A 23,729-nucleotide genomic window follows, 5' to 3' on the forward strand; every position below is an offset into this window, starting at 1 on the left:
TGGAAACTACAGTATCTACAACTCCAAGTGCCGATTACAAATACATTAGTTGTCTTCCTTCTCCATATATAATAAATCATCGCATCCTACTATTTGAGCAAAGGAGCCACCTTTTTAGCCAACATGACAACCTCGCTCTTGGAATCCCGCATGTCCTCTCCATCGCCGTCAGCCCCATCAGAGTTCATGCTGGATAGCTGGTGGATGGCATCGACAATCTCATTGGAGTTCTTGAGCAGATCCTTAAGACGCTGGTCCTTGGACTCCAGCAGCTGCAGCACGGTCCACACGGCAATGTGGCCAAACGTAGAGTCGCCGCTGGTGAGGAACCGGATCAAAAACTCCCGGATTCCTCCGCTGGGCTCGTTCCAGTGGTTGACAAACGTGTCGTAGTTGCCCACCTTGGAAGACAGGTTGCCAAGCGCAGCGGCACTGTTGCCCTGCACCTCAATGTTGTCCGACAAGGTGAGGGGAATCAGAACCTCAGCGATTCCCAGCTCCAGCAATGTACCCTTGAGCTCGTCTCCGAGAGCGAGCACAGCCAAGCATGCAGTCATCTCGCTCTGGACCAGTCGAGGAGCGTCCAGCACTAGCTCCTTGCACTTCTGCACGGCGCCGGCCTCGACAATCTCCAGCTTGTTCCGCTCAGAGCTGGCAGCGAGATTTCGTAAGGTGGAGATTGTGTGGCACTGAATCTCCTCGTTGTCGCTAGCGCCCAGCAGCTCCACCAGCGTCTTAAGGAAGCCGGCCTCAATGATGGGGGTCTCGTTGAGAGGGTGGATGGAGATGTTTCGGATGCAAGCGACGGCCGCAAGAACCAGCGGCGTGTGAGTGGATTGGAATAAGTTAAACAGGTGGGGGAGGCCGTTGGCCTTGACAATCTCCAGCTGGTAGTCGGAGTCGCTGGCGAGGTTTCGCAGAGCAAGAGCAGCCTGGCACTGGACCCGAGGAGAGCCGGAGTCCATCAGCTTGATGAGATGCTCCACCAGCCGGGGCTCCGAGCTAGACAGCTTCTTTCGGTTGGACTCGTCCACAGCAATGTTGGAAAGAGCGGTGGTCGAATAGTACTGCACATCGGGGTCTCGCGACGACAGCAATGACACCAGAATGGGGATGGCGCCGGCGTTGACCAGCTCCTGTCGATTCTGGTCCGAGTGGGTCATGTTGAGAAGGGCACCAGTGGCGTTTCGCTGGACTCGCATGTCCTTAGACTTGGCGAGCTTGGTGAGTGGCAGCAGAGCGCCGGAGCGAGCAATCTTGGATTTGTTGGCCTCGTGGGTCGCCAGGTTGGTTATGCATCCCACGGCGTTGCACTGCACCTCCACGTTGGGCGACATCATCTGTCGGATGAGGGGCTCGAAGCCGCCCATCTCGACGATCAGCACCTTGTTTTCGTTGTTGACGGCGAGGTTGCCCAGGGCAGCAGAGGCTGCTCGCTGGATGTCGGGGTCGGTGTTTTGCAACAGCAGCAGCACGGGCTCGAGGCAGTCTCGGTTGACGGGCCGGATGTCCTTCTCTGTAATTTCTGCAAATGCGAGGGCGGCACTTCGCTGCAGGTCAATGTTGTCCGAGTAGACCAGAGTGCTGAGGGCTCGGAGGGGCCCGTTGGAGAAAAAGTCCACTTCGCCTCGGTTCTCGAGGTATCGCAGCAGGAGAGCCACGGCTTCCCGTTCGTCCTCGGCCAGCACGGGCGCGTAGTTGCCGTCCTGTTTGTTTCCTGGGTTAGTGACGACTGTGGGGCGGGGGGGAGCTGAACAAGAGAGACCAGACATACGCTGTCGCCCCATTCTGTCTGCAGCACTTGCTGCCATCTTCGCCCTTGCAAGACCCGCTCTCTGTCTGTGTACCATACTCACCTGAACAGCAGCTCGCACAAACACCCATCTTAGCTATTAGTCGAGGTAATCAGAAGACGTGTGTATATTAATGGCGGTCAAGTATCCAATCTGTCGCTTCACCGGGATATGGACCAACTAGGCTTTCGAGATGTCGACGTTTGTGGTGGTGTGACGGCGGTCTTGTGTTGCTACAAGAGAGTGTGGTGTGTGTAGTCGTCGAAAGTGCAGTAGACTTTGTGTGGGAGGGGTGTGTGAGAAGGGTTGCACAGTGCACCTAAATTGAGGTAAAACGGGGGGGAGGAAGGGCGGCGGTGGGAGCTATGATGCACAAGTCCGGTGCAACAATACCAATATAGGGGCGACATAATCCACGTAATAGGAGCCTACATAGCAACGTGACAGGTGTGAGACCCTTGCCCCGATCCGGCAGCGACATACCAGCACCTTTCTCTCTTTCTCTTGACGCTTCCCTCCCGCTCTACCTTTGGCTCTTCTTTTTTTGGCGTGTGTCAGATTGGTAATTTTGCCGGCAATTATACTTTGAGATTCTGAGCCTCGCTTCCCAAACGGGGTTTGTTAGTACACGCACCCTCTGAACTAACGAACTAAGGGGCAAATGGTGATAATTGGTCAGACGGTACACTGGAAGCAAAATAGCCGTCAAGAGAGCCTGGGGTTACATGCAACGCATATACGGCGTTGGAAACACCGAAAACACATGTTTGGAACACCCGCAACCCGCTCCAAGTCAACTAATCTATGCCTCCTACAGTCACCCTACCGCGTCTCGTATATCGTCGTCTAAGCACGACATACTCTACAGTGCCCAGTGTATACTCTACTGCAAAAGCCCCGGTGCACCGGTTCACCAGCAGAAATCAAGGCTAGGGAGTCTCTTGGGGCTGCCATCGTTGGGGGAGGAAATCAGATTGCTATTTCAGACTGCAATCAACGTCGGGCCCTTGTAATTGGACCATGTAAATTAGTTAAATATCGGGCGCAGCAAGCCCGTGGGATTATCAGCGCTTGCTGCTGTAATGCTGCATGGTCAACTAGAACCCTGAAGCTTAGTACTTGTAGGTTAGTTGGCCTTGTAAGCAAATCTCATGAGATTGCTTTGAGACGAGCCAGGAACACGCTGCACGGTCAGAGGAGAAATGGCGCTCTTCTTGGGACGCGCTTGCGGTGTGGAACTGGGCGTGATTGTGGGCGTGATTGTGGGCTTTTTGGCAACACCAGAGGAGCCTGTAGGAGTCACTACTCGACGCTTGGGCGTAGAGGCATTGTATCCAAACTCCTCAAACAGAGTAGACTTCCGCTTGGCACAAGTCACAGGTGTCTGCGGTAGCGTGGTGTCTTTGTTTGGGGTGCCAAACACGATGCTGCTTTCTTCAATGTCATCGTCGCTTCGGTCAGGCTCTGAACTCAACATGGTATTGAAGTTGAAGGGCTTGTTCTCCTTCTCAGCCTGATCGGGACTCGAAGGGATGGAGAAAAAGTGACTGGAAGTAAGCGCGGGGGACGTCTTCGTTCGGGTTGGACTCAACATGTTCTCCGCAGAAGCTGTTCGCACAGCCAGGTCAACCGGCTTTGCCACCAGAACAACGGGCTTCTTGCGGCGCAGCTGTTCGGGAAGTCGCTTGACATCGCCTGTGTACTCATTTTTGGGCGCAAAGAATCCCCGTAGATCGGTAGGCTTGGCTGTCTTGTTGGCAGGAAAAGTCTTATGAGTTCGAGGGTGCACCAGTCCAGTGGCTATTGCTCGCGCCAGACCTTGTGGAATCTCGGCGCCAATGTGAAAGTCGACCTTTTCGTCCAGCTCATCTTCAGGCTCATTCAAATGTACCAGCCTACGAGCCTCGGGGCAGTAGACTCGTTGGTAGAGAAATGTAAAGTTGGCAGCATGGAATCGTTCTAAAAAGTCGGGTGAGGAGTTGTATCCGTCCATACGAAGAGCCTTAATGATAGCCTCGGGAGTTTGCCATCGTCGAATGTACCGAGCAGCTCGTTTAGGACCCACGTTCGGCACTCCATCGCAATAGTCACAGCCAGATAGAATAGCCATGTATCTCAGGTACTCCAGAGGAACCTCAGAGCCGAGTTCGAGATCTGAGCAGCTGGAGATTCGGGATCCATCAACTGTGACGCATCCTCCACTCGGGTCCAGCTTTGTGACCAGCATCTGTGCTCCGTAGACCACAAGATCTGAGTCTTCCGAAATGATGCCTGTGGCGTAACCTGCCTTCTCCAGGTACACCAGCTGGGCGTCTGCTTCGTAGGGTGCAACCACAAAAGGAATACGTTGACTCTTGAGCAGTTCTGTCAGTTGGTGGACCATTTCCTGTGTGATTCTGGTGGCTTTTTGGAAAAGGTTGACAGCTTCGGATCTTCGTCCTCGAGACATCAATGCAAGGGCTTCCTTGTGGGCCTGGTCACGTAGTGCGTGTCGTTTCTCGTCGGTCCCACGCTTGGAAGGCAGTGCTCCTCCATCAAAGACAATTAGCACGTCCACTCCACACCGTTTCAGAAACTCCACTTTGCGCATGACCCACTGTTGGGGTCGATCTGTCGGCCTGTTGAGAGCCAGGTCTTCGGCGCTTCCAAACGCGGCCTTGTGTAACCATGCAAACCCGTCCACTGCCAGTCGCTGGCCCTTGAACTCGGAAATGTGAGCTGCCGCCTGGATCGGCTTGAGCAGGGGTAGTAGTCCAGACACTCCCATGTCGAGTGTGTGTGTGTGTGGGGAGGTGCGAAGGAGGGAAGGAGAGAGGTAGGTTGGGGAGGTGGTGTTCGTGTCGGTTGTGTTTCTCCGCTTGTGTCGTTAGTCGTCGGTCGTTAGGTCACCTCTTGCTCGTTTCTTTTCGTCTTATTTCTTTCCTTTTTGTGGTATCAAGTCGTGTGTAACTTGTTGTGTCTACTGTAATACATTGTAAATCGCGACGCGTTCAGTAACTGCACATTTATTAGACTCTTTCACTAATAAGCCCTAAAAAAATAAAATATAAAATAAAATAAAACAGAGTCCCAACACCAACACCAACACCACTGCGTGCACGACCCACGACTCGAATCTAAGTTAACAGCCAGCACACATGCAAGCGGTGTGAAAGTGTGTTCGTCATCAGCTTGCCTGGGAAAAGAAAAAAAAAGATAACACACTGCAACACGCCATGGCTTCGAAAAAAAGATCGGCCAGAGCCTTCCACGACCTCGGTGCAGACCCCAATGCGCCCAATGGCAACCCCCTGATGTCGCCGGACCTCTCACAGCCCATGTACGGGGTTCCTCCTGCCGGCCAAGTTGCAGCTGATTCTCCCTACGGAGGAGCCCAGTTCGGTTACGAGGCCCACAATCCAGCCATTCCTCATGGACAACCTGCCTACGGTCATGCTGCCTCCCCTGCTGTGTCTCATGGAGCCCCTCTGGCCCATTCTTTTGCTCAGATGAGCCTGAACGCCTCGGAACAGGAGGGGTTCGGCCACGACGCAGCAAACCCTTCTCTGGAGCGTGGCAACCAAGGAATTCCTTCGCTGGCAGCTCGACGAAACGATGCGCGAGAATACACCGCTCGAAAACCCGTGTTCAAAACGTTTCAGAACACCCTACCCCCTCCTGCCACCGCCGAATATCTCTGTGAGGATCAGGGAGTGTCTGCTCCTCCCTTTTGTCGTCTCTCCATGTACAACGTGCCAGTTTCCGATCAGCTGCGGTCTCTGACTAAGCTGCCCCTCGGTATGGTGGTCAAGCCCTTTGCTGAACGAGACGTTCCCGTGGCCGACTTCTCGCAGATCGAGCCCTTCCGATGTCGACGATGCATGGCCTTCATTAACCCGCAGTTCCTGTTCTCTAACGGCGGATCTCGAGCCGTCTGTAACATGTGCCAGTTCCCCAATGCAGTTCCCGGAGAGTACTTCCAGCCCACCGACCACAACGGAGCTCGAGTCGATGTCGCCGAACGAGCTGAGCTGTTTGCTGGCACCTACGACATGGTCGTTCCCGACTCTTACTACCCCGAGGGAGACTCTCGAGAGCCCGTCAAGCACCTGTTTGTCATTGATGTGTCGGACGAGGCTATCAAGAAGGAGCTGCCCTCTCTGGCTGCCGAGGCTATCAGAAAAGCCCTTGATGAGGACGATACCCCCAAGAAGATTGGTATCATCACCTTCGACCACGCTCTGCAGTTCTACAATCTGAATGCGGATCTGGAGAAACCCCATATGGTCGTTTCTAATGATCTAAAGGACCCCTTTGTGCCCTTTGAGGACGGTCTGTTTGTGGACGCCCAGGAGTCGCGGCATGTGATTGAAGATCTGCTCCCCCGGCTGCAGTCCATGTTTGAGGGCTACAAGTACGCCGAGTCTGCCTTTGGAGCAGCTGTTTCCACTGCCCACAAGGTGCTGTCTGCGTTTGGAGGAGGAAAGGCCCATCTGGTTCTCGGATCAACCCCTACCTGGGGTCCTGGAAGTGTTTTCCCTAACAACCTCGAAAATCGAAAAACTGCGTCCAAGGAGCCCAAGAACTTTGACTGCAAGGACCCTTTCTACACCGAGCTGGCGGGCAAGTACGCCAAGGACGGCGTGGGTCTGGATGTGTTTGTCATGCCCAGCAGTGTCACTGATCTGGTCACTCTAGGCTATATTTCTGCCAAGTCTGGCGGAACCACCAAGCATTACCCAAACTTTGTGCCCATTCGAGACGGCAAGCGGTTCATGGCTGACTTGGCCCACTCCGTGACTTCTCTTCGAGCTTGTGGAGCCAAGCTCAAGGTCCGATGCTCCACGGGTCTGCAGGTTGCCGCCTATTACGGCAGCTTCCACTCCGACGACTGGCATATTGAGCCCGATGTGGGATCTGTCGACTCCGACAGCACTTACGGCATTCTGTTTTCGTACGACGGAAAGCTCGACACCAAGCTGGATGCCCACTTTCAGACTTCGCTGCTGTATAAGCATCTGGACGGTACTCGACGTCTGCGAGTTATTAACGTGCTTGCTGGAGTCACCGAGCAGTTCAAGCCTGCAATTAACTTTGTCGATGCCGATGCTTGCTTCTCCATCATGGCCCGAAACCTGTTTTCCAAGGTCACCTCCACCACTCTCAAGGAGGCTCGGTTTGGTCTCAATGAGCGACTGGTGGAAGTGTTTGCCTCTTACCGAAAGAACACCACCGAGGTTCTCCCTGCTACACAACTGCTCCTACCCACTTCTCTGCGACCTCTGCTGATCCAGTCTCTTGCGCTGCTCAAGTCTCCTCTTCTGCGAGACACTGTGACTTCTCTGGACAGACGAATCCAGTACCTGCGAGAAGCCAACAACAGCGACGTGGACAAGTTTTCTTACATGCTCTACCCTTACCTTTTCGCTCTGCATAACATGCGAGAGATTGACGGAAGTGCTATTGAGAACGGCCATTTTGTTCTGCCCGATTCTCTGGCTCCCTCTCTGGCCTCTCTGGAGGAAGGTGGTGCATACATGCTCTTCAACGGCGAGAAGCTTTATTTATGGCTTCCCAGTACTGTTTCTCCCCAGCTGCTTAACGATCTGTTTGGTGAGGACAACAACATCACCCGGGACCTGGACCCTTATATGAACTCCATTCCCGAGGTCGACAGCCACATCAACAAGCAGGTTCGAGCTCTAGTGGCCCACTTTGAGGGTCTTCTGGGCATCAGCCATCTCAACGTTCAGCTGTGTCGACCCAACCTGGATGGTGCTGAGATGGAGTTCCAGTCTCTGCTGGTGGAGGACCGAAACATGGGCGAGTACGCCTACACGGACTTCGTGTCTCACATTCACCGACACGTCAAGTTGATGATGGAGAACAGCAGCATGAAGATGACTAGCAAGACGCTTTTGAATGATGCCATCGGATACAGGGAGGCTGGCTTGTGATGAAGAGAAGGCAGAAGAAGGTACCGGTACCAGGTGGAGGAGGAAGAAAGAACGAGGATATAATACTGTTAATAGAGTGAGTTATTAGGAGAGGGCTGTGTATGGAATGGGTGCTGTAGGGGAGGGGTTGTTGACAGGACCCAGTATGATAGCTAAAGTAGTCATCCATCTTCCACCGTTTCTTTGTCATCCACGATATATCATGATGTTGTCATGCACCTGAACTCTATATGTGTTGATATATGTAATTTGCCAAACTAAAACTTTTCCATTGAACATTCTTTGATCTCTTGTGAGGAGGTAAGTATGAACGCTACGGCGCGTGAACACGGCTTGGACGGGATTTTTGGACAGCTACTAACCCAGGCTTGTATTTTTATCCCCCGTTTGTATTATTATGAACTACAACAACGACGATTCTGAGGATCGAGTGAGTACCACCACCCCGCGACACTACCAGATTCAACGACACAAACCCCCCCTTCAGGGACGACGCGTTTGAGAGATGGACCGAGATGGAGAGAGGAGGAGGATGGACGGACCTGGCCCTTTACCGCGTGCTGGATGCTGGATATGGGACCAAGCAAGCGGCGAGACCATCGGCGGTGTGATGATGGGGCGACCGGAATGGGGCGTGCGGAAAACAATCAACAAGGAGGCAGAAGACGACGGTGATAATACTTGTGGGGATCTACTATTGGGGGCTGGGGATGGATCTACTTATTTTGGCTGATGACTACTACTTCTTGTTCGATATGTGATGGCAAGCGAAAAAAACGGCGGGCATGGCATGGCATGGCATGGCAAGGCGCACTCTATCTCTTTTGTGGGAGGCACCCATATTACGGACGAACACACGAACGGCTGGCGGGAAAGATGGACAGCAAAAAAACAAAAGGATAGGCTACAGAGACGCATGTGTGCGTCACATCCTTCTTGTTGTTTTTTTGGTCTCGTGGGTATCACATGTCCCTGTGACGGACGGGTGCTTTTGAGGCATGTCTCTCCTCTCTATTGTGTGAGCGAGTGTCCTGTCCTCGTGTGTGTGGGTCTTCTGTGTGTGTCCCGTGATATATAGGACCTCTACGTGACATGTCACATTAGAAGGCTGTTCGATCCCTGCCCTCGTCGTTTTCTGCTGCCATTTTCTGTCGTCGACCATTTTCTATCGTCGACCCGGCCGGTTGTCTTGCTCCCTTGCTTTCCGTGTTCGGTCACGGTTGCAGCTTGGGCATGCACAAACGCCCTCTCTGTCTCTCCATGCCTCCTGTCCTCTCAGGGCTGTCGGAACCATAGCTTCTTGGTTCCACACACGTGGACAGAGTTCAAGGAGGGTTACCCTACCCTGAAAGTGCCTCACATGTAAAGGCAACTCTAAAGTTCCAACCACCACAACCAGTGCGCAACAGCAAAGTCATTCGTCACAGACACACCACACCACACCACCCATCGGCGACAACTTGTTACTTTTCTGAGCTACACGTGCAGAGCTACAGTTCATCGAATTGGAAGAAGGGCCGTGATATTGAGAGCGAGAGAGAGCATTGCGCTAGGCATCAAGACGAAAATATTCAGAGTGATAATTGTGGATTATTAGCACCAGTTTTTTGGCAGAAAAATAATCACGGAAACGCATATTGATTGAATTGGCTGTGTTTGGACTTTAGGGTATGTCTGGCAATGAGAACGATGGCTGAGAACATGTGACGTTCTTTCAGGAGAAGGGAAACAGGCAAGAATGGGAATCGACACATGGAAGGAAGTGCATCAACAGCAACTACTACAACACATGGCATATGAGGATGGGGTTGTCCAACTCGACTTTGGCAACTGCCACGCCCACGGCATCGATGGCGCAATGCCTTTGTGGCATCAATTGGTTGATTGATGTGCTCATGTGCTTCCGACCATGCTACCTACACCTACCCCTGTTTCTGTGCAAAACTACTTTTTTTTTTCTATCCCAACAACTTAACTAACTCAGTATTTCCGATCACCCTATAGAAACAGATCCCGATCACCAGATCAGAGAAACAGATACTATCGAGACCACTCCAGATCTCGATCCAGAAGTAAGTCGCCCCGAAGAGACTTCAACCCCCAGTTCCGAGACAGAGCTGGAAGCGGATCGTACCGACGAAACCGATCCCCACCAAGAAGAAATAGCGGACCCCCACAGATGCTTCAGCAAGTGAAGGATTCCTCCCAACAAGACCGACGAGTCTACGTTGGAAACTTGGCCTACGAGGTCAAGTGGCACCATCTCAAGGATTTCATGCGACAGGCCGGAAACGTGCTGTTTGCCGACGTCCTGCTCATGCCCAACGGCCGGTCCAAGGGCTGCGGTATTGTCGAGTACTCCACTCGAGAAGAGGCTGAGAACGCCGTCAACACCCTCACCAACCAGGAGCTCATGGGCCGGGTTGTCTACGTTCGAGAGGACCGAGAGAGCGAGCCCAAGTTCTCTCAGCCCAACCTGGGTCCCCCCGGAGCCCGAGACGGTGGCCGAAGCGAGCGAGGCGGAGACTTTGGCGGCTCCCGACAGAGCGGCGGTGGTGCTCCCGGCACCCAGCTGTTCGTTGGTAACCTGCCATACTCCACCGGATGGCAGGATCTCAAGGACCTGTTCCGAGAGGCTGGTCAGATTGTCCGAGCCGACATTATGACCTCTCACGATGGTCGATCCAAGGGCTCGGGTATTGTGCTGTTTGAGACCGCCGAGGACGCCCACCGGGCTATCGAGCGGTTCAACGGCCACCAGATGGGCGGACGAGCCATTGAAGTTCGAGAGGACCGATTTGCTGGTCCTCCTCGAGGCGGACCCCCTGCCCGAGTGGCACGAACCCCCTTTGCTCCCGCACCACAGAACCCTCCCCGGGTTCCCTCCGAGTTCTCGGATGGAGCCATTGGTGGCGGCGACCCCTCCGACACCATTTTTGTGGGCAACCTGCCCTGGTCCACCGCCGACCAGGATCTCTACGACCTGTTTGAGACCGTCGGCAAGGTGACCAAGGCCGAGATTCAGTTCCTGCCCGATGGAAAGAAGGCAGGTAGCGGAGTTGTTCAGTTTGAGACTCCTGCTAGCGCCGAGATCTCCATCGCCAAGTTTTCTGGCTACAACTACGGCCGACGAGATCTGGAGCTTTCTTACGTTCGACGAACAGAGCCCCAGATCCCCAACGCCCCTGCCGCTTTCCACGAATAAGCACAAGGAACTGTTTTTATGTAATGAGTTATTATAGGAAGAGTGGAGCCTCCGTGAGTGGAGCGCAAGTGAAAATGAGTTGTTATTACAGAGTAGGAGAGACTAGGTCATGTTGCATGCAGGCTGAGATAAATTGAATATGATGCTGTGATCAGCGCCAGTAGATGTGTATCGGTAGTTGACTGAGAAAAAAATATCTTAATAAAATGTAAGACTGTGATTAGACTGTGATTAGAGGGAGGCACTTGTCTATTACTTCATCTCATGGTACAAGTACAGTAATACTGTTACCACGTTGACATGGAGCAGAATAGAAGAAGATGGCTTCTGAGAGACCCTTCTTCTGGGTACAAGTAAGATACACAACTCCGGTTTGCTCTACTCTCACACATATAGCCTCCCTAATATACATTAAATACGTTAATCATTTTGTTCCCGTTACTTGGGAATGTTCAACACCAGACCTCGACTGACTTCGGTTTCCTTATCGGCGTCATCTTCCCCTTCGAACTTGAGCCGGTATTTGTCTCGTCGAGTCCCTGTTACCTCTGCCCGGTAAAAAGTGGTGGTTTCGGGGTACCGTGCCAGAACCTGGGAACCAGCAGTGAACTGGGGCATGTTTCGCAGCTCCTCGTCTGTGGGCAGAGGAATAATGTCTCTGATGGACGTCTTGTAGCTCTGTCCGGGGTTTCCGTTCTCATCGGGCTCGGGGTCCTTGACCTCGAATCTCTGGCCATCCGAGTACACTCGGGTCACCTGGCACTGGATCCACTCCTCTTCTTCGTCTCCTCGCTGTTTTCGGAGTCGGAATGCAACCTGTGAGCCCACCCGTGGAATGGGGCGTCTGTAAGAAGTTGATGGTTTGTCCTCCTCGACCTTTCTTCGCTTGATCTTGGAGTCTTCTGGGTAGTCTGTTCGGACCGCAATCAGCACCTGGAGATACTCAAGAGCTCCATCCAGGCACTTGAGACGCTCCGAAAGAACCTCGGATCCAGTTGTCAGCACCTCCTGCAGGTGATCCAAGCTGGACTCGGAGGGAGAGGCCTCTCTGACCATGCGCAACATCTCGCCCAGGCTGGTTTGATCGCTCAGTCCGTTGGTGTCGATCAGCTTTCGCTGCAACCGCGAAATGTCGGGGTCCGTCTCCTGCAGGGAGGTTATCGACGTGACGATGTTTCGCCACGTGGCTGCTTCGTCTCCCTCGGGCATCGGAGTGGTGTTTGATCGAGACCTGGAGTGACTGGGCATGGTTTAGCTAGTCTGCATACTAGACTGAGTTATGAGTGCTTGAGCTTGTTCACATCCTCCATCGTGAGACAATGCATTTGTCATGTACCACCCTGGTGCGTTTGTAAAGCCGGTGGTTGTGAACCTGATAGATTTGAATACACGCCTGAGTGTGGGAATATTACGCCTTTTTTCTACAAAGAACTCAGCCATCTGTTTTATTAGATCAAAAACCCTCACTGTGCTTTTTTGCACACAAGCTTCGGCAAGGGATGAGCAATGAAACGATGATCTTGACAGAGACAAATGGTGTGCAATACTTGTAGAGGTGGTGATAGAGAGAATATAAGGCAAAAGGTCACACTACTGTGCTTCTTGTCCAAAGGCAGATGGTTTCCTCCAACGGTGATGCTCTGCTACTTCTCCATGCCTGTACTTGCACTGAAGACGGTCTCATGAGTTATGTCTAGTTCGTTCTATACTATTTACATTCACATTACAACTTATCGCCAATGAAGTAAGCCACGACCTTGACCCAGGTCTTGACCTGTCTGTCCTCCTGGTCATAGTCAGTAATGCTCTTTTTGGTGGTGTATCGTTCGATGTGGTCAATCTCCTGCTGAAGCTGTCGCTTAAGCTCCTCGTCTGTGGTGACAATCAGAGCGTTAGTCTCGAGATCCTTGGAATAGCCTCGTCTAGTGTAGTTAGAAGAGCCCACAACAGTGATTGATGGCAACTTGTCTCCAGGACCATTGATCCAGATACCCTTGGCGTGGTAAGACCATCCACCGGGGGTGTTGACGACACCTCGCTGCCACTCCAGCAGCTCAATCTCCTTCTGTCTATGGGCCTTGTTGACGTCAAGAATGAACTGGCGCGCCAGCAGGGTGTAGCAGTCGGGCAAGTACTGCGAGATACCGTGACTCTTGTAAAAACCGTTGGCTTGAGGAGAGGCAGTGATGACGGTTCCCTTATCGGGGACACTGCCGAGCAGCTTGGCCTTGAATTCGGGGTGCATGTTGAAGTAGCCAGCGGTGAAGGTCCATGAAGATCGCTGCATGGACAGCATGGAGAGAAGACGTCCCAGAGTAGGGAACTCGGTGGAGGAATCGGGTTTAAGAAGGGGAGTGAATTGCGAGATGGGGAATACGAGAGTCTGGGGCTCGGTGGACTCTGACTCGTTCTTAGCCTCCTCGAGTTCAGTTTCTCTTTGGGCTAGAGACTTGACCTTTCGTCGGCCGCTCTCGACAGGTTTACTGGTGATGAGAGGAGCAATAGAGGCGGTAGCCTGACGCTGGAACTCGGCAAGAGACACATTGGGGCTTTGCAGAGTGTTGTTGTTGGGCCATTCCAGCACAAAGCCGGGGTCCTTGACCGGTTCGGGTTCGGGAAGAATCTTCTTGGCAATAGAAGCAGCCTGCTTTTTGAAGAAGACAGCCATTTTTCCGGGCTCGGGGGCCTTCTCGGCGGGTTTGGGGAGGGCCACTCTCCAGCTGAGTCTGCACACAGCGTTGTGGATGGCGTGGTAGTAGTCGACAATAGGCCGAGACTTGAACACAAAGTATCGATCCTGTCGGTTGGTAAAGTAGTCTCTGGACAGGTTGGCTCCCGACAGAATGATATCGTCGTCGCAACCATACAATTTCATGTGTTGTAGGCCCCAGCCTTCGTTGAATCGCTTGGGGATCAGCTGTTTCTTGAGTCCAAACAGGTGTGGGGTGATGTAGCATCTGATATCGACCCGATCTCCGTGTTTGTGGAGCAGGGAGGCCAGAAGAGAGGCCGAGCACGTTTCGGGCTCCTCGCGGGTTCCTCTCAGGCCGTCAATGAGCACGGAGACCTTGAGACCGGGGTTTTTCGTCAGAGCCTCGTCCAAGCAGCTAACTAGTTCCGTCTCCTCCTTGCCAACGTAAAGAGTGGAGAGGAACACACGCTCCTTCGCCGCCAGGATTTTCTGCTTGAGCTGGTCGTAGAACTCTTCGGGATCGTACAGAACCTGGATCTGGCCCTTGTCCACGGCAAACTTGGGCACTGTGGCTTCAATCTGCTTGAGAGTGATGTTGACGTTACTGTGGAGACCAGAGAGTCCTCGGGATCCGCCGGTGAGTCGCATGGCTCGCGAAGTTCGGGCACTCACCACGCCTGCTCGTCGAGCTGAGCATACCAATCCAGCCAATCGGGCGTTTCGAAACATGTGTTCTGCTGTTTTCACAAGTACGATACTGTTGGTCGGGGTCGTTAGTCGGGATATTTCAAAACTGCTGAAGTTTATCCATACATGCGGAGATTAGTATGGGGTAGGAGGAGTGTAGCTGATATTGAAGGCAAAAGACATTTTGACCGAGCAATCAAGTGACTATGCACTTGAGATCAGATTGTTCAAAAAAGCAATACTGTGCGGTCATTGTTGGCCATTGTTTGTTCGTCATACTTGCCTTATTGTATCCGAGCGTTGCGGCTCATCAACATACCAGTACAGGCTACAGCATCGCTCAAACACCAACTATGAATACTATTCCTATGTACAATGCACCCGTTTAGACTCGTCGTCGTCCAGGAGGTCGGGTACCTCCCTGGTTGAGCTTGGTTCGGTCAGACAGACGGTCGACCTTGGAGGCCACCTTCTCTCCCTCAGGGGCAGTGAGAGCGGCAAAGAAACCCTCTCGGCCTCGTCCAAAGCCTCGGACAACAACCTCGACGGGTCGGGTCAGCATGCCCTTCTTCTCGAGCAGCTCAAAGGCTCGGACACTGGTCTGGAAGGCTCCGTCGTACTCTCCTCGCTCCTTCTTCTTAATGCCGAGATGTCCGCAAGAAATGTGGAATCGCACCTCCTGGGGGGCTCGCACCTTCTGCAGCAGCTTCTCGTCAATGCTCTCGGGAATGAAGGACTTGTCAACAAACTCGTCGGTAGCGCAGATGTGCAAGTTGTTCTTGGTAGCGGTCACATGGACGTAGTGTCGCACCACCTCCTTACCCTTGGCGCTCTGGTCGATCTGTCTCTGGGTCTCTCGGGCCTTGTTCAGCTCCTCGGCGTCCGTCTTAGGGATCTTGCTGATTTCCTTTTGCACTGTGTTAGTACGATCCGGAGTCGTTCCATCTTGGTCAGATCCTCAAATCAGCCTGCTCGCAAGCGCTCAACTCACGGTTCATGAAACTGGCGAGGCCAGAATTGTGTCGAACACCTCCGATGGCGCCCGTGGCGACTCGGGTCCGCAGCATCTGAAACCCTTGCATTTTTGTGTTAGTGATGACGCTGTGGTGGTGGATATGCGTAACCTTGACAAATTTGATTTTCCACCCGGCACGTGATGCACTTAGTCAGTGGGAGGAGTGTGCGGTGATAAAACCAAAACAAATTGGATAAAACCGCCATAAATATATAGAAAATTAAAAGAAAGAAAAAAGCCATTCTAATTGACTGTGTATTAAAGAGGGGAACCATTTATTTTGCAATCGCCTATCCACACAAATCAGCTAAATCAACTAAATTAACTAATCAAAGTCTCTCATACATACTGAAGACCACAGTTCAAGCTTGAAATGGTGACGAGACGCTGAACACTTGAAAAAAGTACATACTGAAAAAGGGTTGGAGTAAAGTAAGTAAAGGCAACCCTCGACTGTTCCCTCGACTGTTCCCCTCGACTGTTCCCCTCGACTGTTCCCTCGACTGTTCCCTCTCTGGCTCCTCTCTCTGTTGGTGTTCCATCTCATCTAACCCATAGTTTCAGCTCACGATATGACCTCAGTTGTACTGGTACAGTATGTACATACATATACGTACTTGTAGAGAATGTACATGCTCATCATACTCTGATACGTTTGAAACTCCATACCTATATAACCAACGTCAATTCGCTACTTGTACGGAGTGGTAAATGAACTACTTGCTCCTTGTTCCTGCTTCACTTATGTGGCTGTCATACCATACCATTCTCACAAAAAACTTCCAGCAAAAAAGTCGTACTTGTGCTTACTGGACTCTGCTGTTGGAAACAATCGTTGGAGGTTAATTATATTTTCACACGAAGACTAATATTGCTGACGAGCAACGTCCCCTCGTAATAGCTACAGTGTTGGCCAAAAGCCAAATGGATAGAGTATATGGGGATCCGAGGGGCCCAGGGAACCGCCTTAGTTGTCACCGGGTGGCCTCTGCACCGCAATTAGCCGCCAGTCGCGTGGCTCGCCTAAAAAAGATGTATTTAGACCGGGATCCAGCGATGGAGTTAGACGCACCCACGTGGATTGCGTACGCTTATCGCTATGCAAGGGAGCAACAGAGAAAGAGTGTGGCCTACTTTGGAGGAGAGCGTGTGAAAAATTGACACACACGACACAAAGTACAGTCACTCTGCACATTGCCATTCAGCCCGAATCATGACGCAACAGGAACGAGAAGCCACCCGAGCCATCCGCACCACCAAGGCGCCCTACAAGCCGTGGATTAGCTCGCCCAACGTGGGTCTGTCTTTTGCCTACCACCTGATTGGCTTCATCTCATTCGCCTCGTCGTTCCACTTTCTGGAACAGTACCCCAACCCGCTCAATGCCTCGTACGGAGGAAAGTACCAGTACCTGACCATTCTGGGTCTGTGCGGCAGCTACCTAGCGTTCTTGCTTGCTCTGCTGGCCGACGCAGCCTCGCTCTACTCCAAGGACTTCAGCAATCTGCTTTACCAGCTCAAAAACTCCGTGTCGGTGGCTGTGACGCCCCTCGAGTGCGTCATCACCGTGCTCTACTGGTCCCTCAAGCTCTACGACCCCAAGCTGCTCAAACACCCCGCCGTCAAGGAACAGATTCCGTTGTGGCTCGACATGTCCATCCACCTGGTCCCTGCCGTCGCCCTTTTCCTGGACGTGGTACTCATGGGCCAGCCCTGGAACCTGACCACCGTCCAGGCCGTAGTTGCCAACTTTGGTCTGTCGGCAGCATACTGGTTCTGGGTCCACAAGACCGCCTCCGTCAACAACTTCTTCCCCTACCCCTTCCTCGGCCTCGTGAGCACCGAGGTCCGAGTTGGCGTCTTCATTGGAGCCGGGGTTATTGGCTACATTAGCTATATCATCATCCGGGGTCTGCAGTCGACTTTTGCCCGATCTCCCCTCGACCAGCTCAAGGGCAAAAAGAGCATCTAATCAGTCTTAGTGCTTGTAAATAGAATATAGAAACGAAGAGTATCAAACCAAGAGGGGTAGGGGCTACGAGTAGCCAATTAGTACAGTATAACAAAATACTCGTACAAATACAATTCAATGCGATTAAGAGTTATGTAAGTATGCAATAAATAGTGGGGTGGTCAACGTTCCGACCAAATGTACTCGACAAAGGCCATGACATCTTCACACCGAAGACTCACCTGAGCAGTGCTGTTTCCAAGACTCAGAGGCGCAAAATAGATCTTGTTGGTGGCCCGATCAATCATGGCAATGGCATCAAGCAACATGCGTCCTCCTCCCATGGGATGAAGTGCCCGAAAAGCTCGCGCAAGGGCAACTGTATGGTCACAGATGAGGGGAATAGAATAGTCGTTCTGTGTAGCATGGGCGTCGGTAGTCACGGCAACTACAGTAGCACCTAGCTGTGTTTGTAGAACCGCCCAACACTTTTCCAGCTGCTGTCGGATATTGGGCTCCATCTGGTCGTCCAGGAAGAACAGAAAGCCGAGCTCACTGGAAATGTCCCGTAGCTTGAGTATTGTCGTATCGCTGTCCATCACATCGCTATGTGGACCAAAATACCCTACTTCGCATTCAAATGTAAGAGGAACCTGTCGAATGCTGTATACCGACCCTTGACTGATATACCGAGGGATCTGGGTGATGCAAGCATGGGTCCGTCGCTGGCTGTGGCCCTTCAGACGCTTTGTGATCTCCTTGACGTTTTCTCCCGAGAGAACAACCTCATCCTCCTCAACTTCGTCTCGAACTCGTCGTCGTGGAGTCGGTGTGGCGGTCCCGCTACAGCTCTTGCGAGTAGGTGTGCGAGGCTGTCTTGGTATGATGTTCATGTTGTTGGATGTGTGTGTGTGTCTGAGTCTGTGTGTGTGGATGCAGAGTATTTAAATGATTGCTTTGTGCACGTCTTGTTCTTCTTTTTTCTCTCCCGACTCTTTGTGTTTGACCCCTCACTGTTTGTTTTAGTCACCGGTGATCCAGGGTCCAGACTAGTTCTCACCTCCCCTCCCAGGATCACCTTGGTACTTAAGCATGCAACCTCGAGGATGTCTATTCTTTGTTTGTGAATTGCCCGTTTCGGTAATTTCAAAACAACCCTAACCCTGTCCCCACAGTCCATCAAGGGATAGCCATGCATCGAACGCAGCCCCGACGACATGAAAGTTGGGCAAGACAATGGCGTCACCAAGACATGTGGGTCACGTCATACCCCGCCGCAGTAATCATTAATGCACGAGCGCTATTGGTGTGGCCAGCTTACTAATATTACATCTACAACAGGTACACTCTCTGTTTATCGCAAATACGTTTAAATAGCTATATACTTAGCCGACTGGACTCTATCATTTCAAAGGCAAAGTTTTAGATCCTAGCTAGAATGGTTAGTGATCGTGTAGTTCAAATGGGGGAAAGATCAGTAGGAAGGCACTTTGTGCGCTTCCCTGATGCGTGATGTATACTTACTTGGCAGGAGGAGGGTTAACAATGAACTCCTCGCCCTTGGCAATGTTGCCGTAAAGACCGTCGATGGAGACCTTGAGAAGCTTCTTCTCGTAGTCGTTGGCCTCGGGAAGGATGTTGTAAGCCTTAGCGGCACCCTCAGGGCCGAACTCGACAGGGACAGAGAAGAAGGCGACACCGACCTCTCGCTTGATGTCGGAGGTGCCATCAATACCGTCAAGGTAGATGTAGGCGGGCTCGATGATGCCCTTCTCACCAGCGGCACCCTTGAGGACAGCCTCGGCAAATCGGAAACCAGCCTGGGCCATGGAGAGGGTAGCGGATCCAAGACCGTCCTTAGCCTGGACAACCTCGTCACCACCAAACTGGATTCGCTTGACGAGGTCGTCGAGCTTGTCGGCGGGGATCTCGACCTTAGGCTTGGTCAGAGACAGGAGAGGGACAATGGTGTCTCCGGAGTGGCCACCAACGACGGGGATGTTGAGCTTGGTGGGGTCAGACTCGCCAACAACAGCGGCGGTGAAGGTCTGGGCTCGGACAACGTCAAGGGTGGTGACACCGAAGAGCTTCTTAGGGTTGAAGACGTTGTGCTTCTTGAGGACCTCGGCAGCAATAGGGACGGTAGAGTTGACGGGGTTGGAGATGATGAGCACAAAGGCATCAGGGGCGTACTGGGCGACACCGGTGACGAGATCTCGGACGATACCAGCGTTGATCTTGAACAGATCGTCTCGGGTCATACCGGGCTTTCGGGGGATACCGGCGGGGATAACGACAATGTTGGCGCCGGTCAGAGCGTTCTTGAGACCGTCATCCTTGGGAAGGTAGCCAGTGACCTTAGCCTTGGTGGAGATGTGGGAGAGGTCAGCGGCAACACCGGGGGAGTTGACGACATCGTAGAGAGCAAGCTCGGTCACGTAAGGAGAGAGTTTGAGGAGAAGAGAAAGGGGCTGGCCAATACCACCAGCGGCTCCGGCAACGACAGCTTTAACCACTGAGTTAGTTTCGAGAGTTCATGATACAAAGACATCGCCGGTTGTGCGGAAGCGGGGAACAAGGTAGGGATAATAATCCGCAGCGGCATTGGCGATGGCGACAGCGATGGCAACAGCGATGGCAATGCGCGCAAAGAGATCTTGCATTGTGTCGGGTTTTTCAATTGACGATTGCACAACATCCAGCTGTGTTTCGTGAGGTAATTGACCCTTTTGATAGCAACGCCTCAGAACCACGATCCATGTGCAGCGACTGCAGTCTGCCTTCACTGGCCTTGTGCATGCCATTGTTGCCTGTTCAACTCCGCGAGCAATCAATTGACTCCCACCATGATACTCACTTTTGAATTTGTTAGTGTTTTGATATGTGAAGAACGGTGCGAAGGAACACGTCTGTCTATATATACTGCACCCTGTGTTGGGATGATGCGTGTGCTGAGGTCCCACACACATAATAACCATATAACCTTGTCTCTAGCCCCGGGTTCTGAGAGACGGGGCCGCGGAAGAAGGCATCGATACAAGAGTCTTGTGGTGGGTCTTGGTCTGCTCAATTGCTCTCGAATTGTCTATAAATACCCCCCAGGACGCCCTGTTTTCTCGCCCTCACACTACACGCCTTGTCCACGTCTCTCCTCAACTACCCAGCAAATTGCTCGGCTCTTCGGTCAGTGCTGGCTAAACCCAAATTTCCAAGCTCTGTGCGGGGTGCACATGATAATGGCGTGCTATTGGCTGAGGCAGGTGGAGAAAGCCAAGGTCTGACGGCTGCCCCAAACCGCTGGTCCGTGTTTTTCCGCCGCTTGAGCCGCCTCAACACATGCTACAAGACGCTACTACAACCCCCCCCACCGCCGACGCTCGGCACCCACTTGCTTCGGGCAAATCACACTCTCGGAACAGTCCGGAATATGCACGTAGCTGCCACGATAATGTTTCCGGCTAGCCATGGAACGGGGTAGAAATGTGGAGAGATGTGGTTGAGCCCTGGCCACGGATCGTGCTGGTACTCGTGCTCGTACGCGTCTTGGTTGTCTTTTCCGGGCCGCAAGACCAATTGTTGTACACCATTCCGCTTGCATTCAGCCGCACGGCTTGTCTATATAAGTCCTCCCGCCTGCTAGCATCAATTGGTCTTGTCCTGTATATGCTATTGCGCCATGATCGACAAATCTGGGGAGTCTTGCAACTGGCAACAGAAGGGAAGGCTGCCCCAACCGTATGACGTGGGCCGAATCGTAAATCATCTTGGGCTACTGTACATTCAGTACCTTATCCGTTGTCTCACTCGGATTGCGTCATAGTATTGGAGTGCGGTACTTGTACGAGTACTGTACCCGTACGAGTACTCGTGATATCGATCGCTCGTGGTATCGTAAGGTAACAGTTTGCAAGAGACGGAATTGGTCAATATGATGCATTGTTGCTTATACTACGCTGGTGCTACAAGTACCGTTCATTGTACACCGTATCATAGGATTCTCATGGTCATAACCTGTATACCCCCTTCAATCACCTTCAATCGATGTTACAGACTTCCAAGACGCGAATATTCCTTTTTCTTGGTGTTACATTAGGCACCTCTGATCACTTTGCGTGCACCTTTCCTGGCGTCTGACTCCTCTCAAATCACCATTATTATTCAACAGTGACTTCAAGTCAACGGTTTAGGTTGAGATAATGCAGGGCCGGAGTTGTTGACGGGAAATCAATGGAAAATGGAGCAAGGGTGCACGTGCTTTGGTTTTGCTATTAATCAGTACTTGTAGTCGAGACCATGATATGACACGATTGGCCGTTGTTTGATTATTAAGCATCTCGACACTTCTTCAGCGTTGAGTGTTCAGGTAAGAGCCCCCCAAGAACGAACTCGTAGAATCACACACGTGACTTGGATGTCCTTTTGATCGTCTACTTGGATGCCCATTCAATATCCCGGGGTGAGGCTATGAAGCATCGGTGTACAATGTGCTCTTAGATTGTCTGTCGGTAAAATGAAGAGTGTCTACAGTATGTATATACTCACGCTCTCAATCTGTTATCGTTAAATATAGCAGTCACTTTCCCAGCTCATTCAACCTCTCTCAGTGTCAGCATTTCTGTCTACTCGTCATCTTCCCCATGTCGTGTCTACTCTAGTTGCTACACATCTCAGGCAGTGCAATATCAGTGAATGCCTCACTCCAATACATTATTTTTTTACCATACTTCAACTAGGTGATAATTTAGGCACGGTTTCGGGCAGCAAACTGCTTCTTGGAAACAGTGGCGGCTCGCTTGATGGCAGAAGCTCGGACAATGGCGTCGTAGATCTGCTCGTCCTTGTAGCCCTGGACGGTCTTGGAGACGGCCTTGGCGATAGCTCGAGAAGACTTGGTGGGCTTGAACTCAACAATGTGTCGGGACTTGGCGGGCTTGTTGGCGTTCTTGACCACCTTGGTGATGACGCAGATCTTGCCGGAGGGCTTGCAGTAGTGCACACCGACAGCCTTGTCGTGAGAGAGACCGGACTCGTAGTGAGTGGACAGGTTGTTGAGAGCGTAGGGGTCTCGAGACAGAGTGGTGTCGATGCCCTTTCGCTTAACGAGGTAAGCGTTGGTGCTCTTGGTGCACTCCCAGATGAAATCGTTAGAGACGTTGGTCATTTTTGAGCTGTGGTGTGATGCGACTACAAAGTAGGGTGCGAAGATTTGGGTGATTGAAAATGTCGAGAGTCTGTGCGCGAGGTGTGCGCCCCGATTGGGAAGGAGGACCTGGAGCTGCGGCCGGGAGGAAGTTTACTCCCGGGTAAGTCATGTGACGTGCGTGGGAAGATTTTTCGGCTTTGTGGGTTCGATTCCGACAAAACACCTCTAAATCTAAATTAATTCGATTCGATACTTTTTCTTCATCTGGATGGATCTGCGTCCGACAAATCTGTGCGCTGCCGAAAGAGGCATATTGAAAAATTGATTTGAAGGAAGCACAAGTGGAAGGACGGACATTTTCCAGCGTGAGTGAAATAACGGCTCATACATCCTGGTATATGCACTCCTTCATACTCTTCTTGTACTAGCTCGTGTTATACCTCCCCCTTCCCCTAATAATAGCCGCCTATCCAGATATACCGGGGGCCTGTCAGCACCCACCAATAAGAGATCGGTTGACTCCATGTCGGAGACCATTCCCGTGGTGTTTTTTTTCCGGCTGCTTTTGCATCAATGGCGCGTCAGGGAGGTCCATCTCGTGAGTTTGTGGCTGGCGGATTCCGATAAGATGAAAAATTGACGGTGGTTTTTTTTTTTTTTTTTTTTCTTCCTCATTCACCAGTGCTGCGCTACAAGTAGCAGTAAGTTGGTGTGTTTGTGTGAGTTGGTGTGACTGAAAAGATCGCCGTGGACATAATGTGAGTCACGATTGCTCACCCGTGTCATGACTCTGTCGCTCTCTCGTCTGTCTCACTCATGTATGGATGACCATTCATCATTACGGCGCTTGTCAACACCTCCTATAAGGGACAGGTTAGAGATAACTGAAAGCTAAAAAGCTAAAGTGCCATTAATTTCGCTTTTGCCATCTTCCCACAAGCCTTGTCTGGCAGACGACCGAGGTGCGAAACGGGGTCAATGTTAGACGAATGGAGGTGGGAAAAAGCCGAGAAGAAGACGAAAATCACACAAACAGTGTGGACACAAGACGCTCCTGTTAACGGAATTGCTATACATCCCCGCCCTCGCTTGTTTGCTGCATCATGGGTGCGAACTAGTGCGTGTTTAATAGACTCATTCTTTGCAATGCGCACGGCACTGCATTGTATGCAGCCCCACCCCCCCGAGCGAGTGGTGTTTGGTAGATAGACACACTGTGTATAAAATGTGGGGGTTTCGCAGGTGACAGCTTTTCCACATTCGCGCCTCTCGTCAACCCGCTGCTCGAACAAGTTGTGTTGTGCTGA

The 23,729-nt window shown here is 52.0% G+C and overlaps 11 protein-coding genes across 11 annotated transcripts; 3 read left to right on the top strand and 8 right to left on the bottom strand.

Annotated features, from left to right (window-relative positions):
• Positions 1-89: 89 nt before the first annotated feature.
• YALI1_E17037g (uncharacterized protein) lies at positions 90-1,850 on the bottom strand (the record flags this gene model as incomplete). The annotated part of the gene is made up of 1 exon (XM_503924.3): positions 90-1,850. The coding sequence occupies one exon, from the start codon at positions 1,848-1,850 to the stop codon at positions 90-92; it is 1,761 nt and encodes a 586-aa protein (XP_503924.3).
• A 1,069-nt stretch (positions 1,851-2,919) lies between these two features.
• Positions 2,920-4,560, bottom strand: YALI1_E17065g (uncharacterized protein; the record flags this gene model as incomplete). Its single annotated transcript, XM_503925.3, has 1 exon — positions 2,920-4,560. The coding sequence occupies one exon, from the start codon at positions 4,558-4,560 to the stop codon at positions 2,920-2,922; it is 1,641 nt and encodes a 546-aa protein (XP_503925.2).
• A 448-nt stretch (positions 4,561-5,008) lies between these two features.
• YALI1_E17069g (uncharacterized protein) lies at positions 5,009-7,729 on the top strand (the record flags this gene model as incomplete). Its single annotated transcript, XM_503926.3, has 1 exon — positions 5,009-7,729. One exon carries the CDS (start codon positions 5,009-5,011, stop codon positions 7,727-7,729), a length of 2,721 nt encoding a protein of 906 aa, XP_503926.3.
• Positions 7,730-8,126: 397 nt separating this feature from the next.
• Positions 8,127-10,934, top strand: YALI1_E17100g (uncharacterized protein; the record flags this gene model as incomplete). Its single annotated transcript, XM_068283000.1, has 2 exons — positions 8,127-8,159; positions 9,714-10,934. 2 exons carry the CDS (start codon positions 8,127-8,129, stop codon positions 10,932-10,934), a joined length of 1,254 nt encoding a protein of 417 aa, XP_068139101.1.
• A 438-nt stretch (positions 10,935-11,372) lies between these two features.
• Positions 11,373-12,182, bottom strand: YALI1_E17141g (uncharacterized protein; the record flags this gene model as incomplete). Its single annotated transcript, XM_503928.3, has 1 exon — positions 11,373-12,182. The coding sequence occupies one exon, from the start codon at positions 12,180-12,182 to the stop codon at positions 11,373-11,375; it is 810 nt and encodes a 269-aa protein (XP_503928.3).
• Positions 12,183-12,657: 475 nt separating this feature from the next.
• On the bottom strand, positions 12,658-14,355 carry YALI1_E17162g (uncharacterized protein; the record flags this gene model as incomplete). Its single annotated transcript, XM_503929.3, has 1 exon — positions 12,658-14,355. The coding sequence occupies one exon, from the start codon at positions 14,353-14,355 to the stop codon at positions 12,658-12,660; it is 1,698 nt and encodes a 565-aa protein (XP_503929.3).
• A 343-nt stretch (positions 14,356-14,698) lies between these two features.
• YALI1_E17171g (mitochondrial 37S ribosomal protein uS11m) lies at positions 14,699-15,395 on the bottom strand (the record flags this gene model as incomplete). The annotated part of the gene is made up of 2 exons (XM_503930.3): positions 14,699-15,228; positions 15,305-15,395. The coding sequence occupies 2 exons, from the start codon at positions 15,393-15,395 to the stop codon at positions 14,699-14,701; spliced, it is 621 nt and encodes a 206-aa protein (XP_503930.1).
• A 1,146-nt stretch (positions 15,396-16,541) lies between these two features.
• On the top strand, positions 16,542-17,300 carry YALI1_E17184g (uncharacterized protein; the record flags this gene model as incomplete). The annotated part of the gene is made up of 1 exon (XM_503931.1): positions 16,542-17,300. One exon carries the CDS (start codon positions 16,542-16,544, stop codon positions 17,298-17,300), a length of 759 nt encoding a protein of 252 aa, XP_503931.1.
• A 161-nt stretch (positions 17,301-17,461) lies between these two features.
• On the bottom strand, positions 17,462-18,172 carry YALI1_E17201g (uncharacterized protein; the record flags this gene model as incomplete). Its single annotated transcript, XM_503932.2, has 1 exon — positions 17,462-18,172. One exon carries the CDS (start codon positions 18,170-18,172, stop codon positions 17,462-17,464), a length of 711 nt encoding a protein of 236 aa, XP_503932.2.
• A 627-nt stretch (positions 18,173-18,799) lies between these two features.
• Positions 18,800-19,540, bottom strand: YALI1_E17214g (uncharacterized protein; the record flags this gene model as incomplete). The annotated part of the gene is made up of 1 exon (XM_503933.4): positions 18,800-19,540. One exon carries the CDS (start codon positions 19,538-19,540, stop codon positions 18,800-18,802), a length of 741 nt encoding a protein of 246 aa, XP_503933.3.
• A 2,480-nt stretch (positions 19,541-22,020) lies between these two features.
• On the bottom strand, positions 22,021-22,440 carry YALI1_E17243g (uncharacterized protein; the record flags this gene model as incomplete). The annotated part of the gene is made up of 1 exon (XM_503934.4): positions 22,021-22,440. The coding sequence occupies one exon, from the start codon at positions 22,438-22,440 to the stop codon at positions 22,021-22,023; it is 420 nt and encodes a 139-aa protein (XP_503934.2).
• Between the last annotated feature and the right edge of the window lie 1,289 nt (positions 22,441-23,729).

This window comes from Yarrowia lipolytica, chromosome 1E (genome assembly GCF_001761485.1).
Source record: "Yarrowia lipolytica chromosome 1E, complete sequence".
Classification (NCBI taxonomy): Eukaryota; Fungi; Ascomycota; class Dipodascomycetes; order Dipodascales; genus Yarrowia; species Yarrowia lipolytica.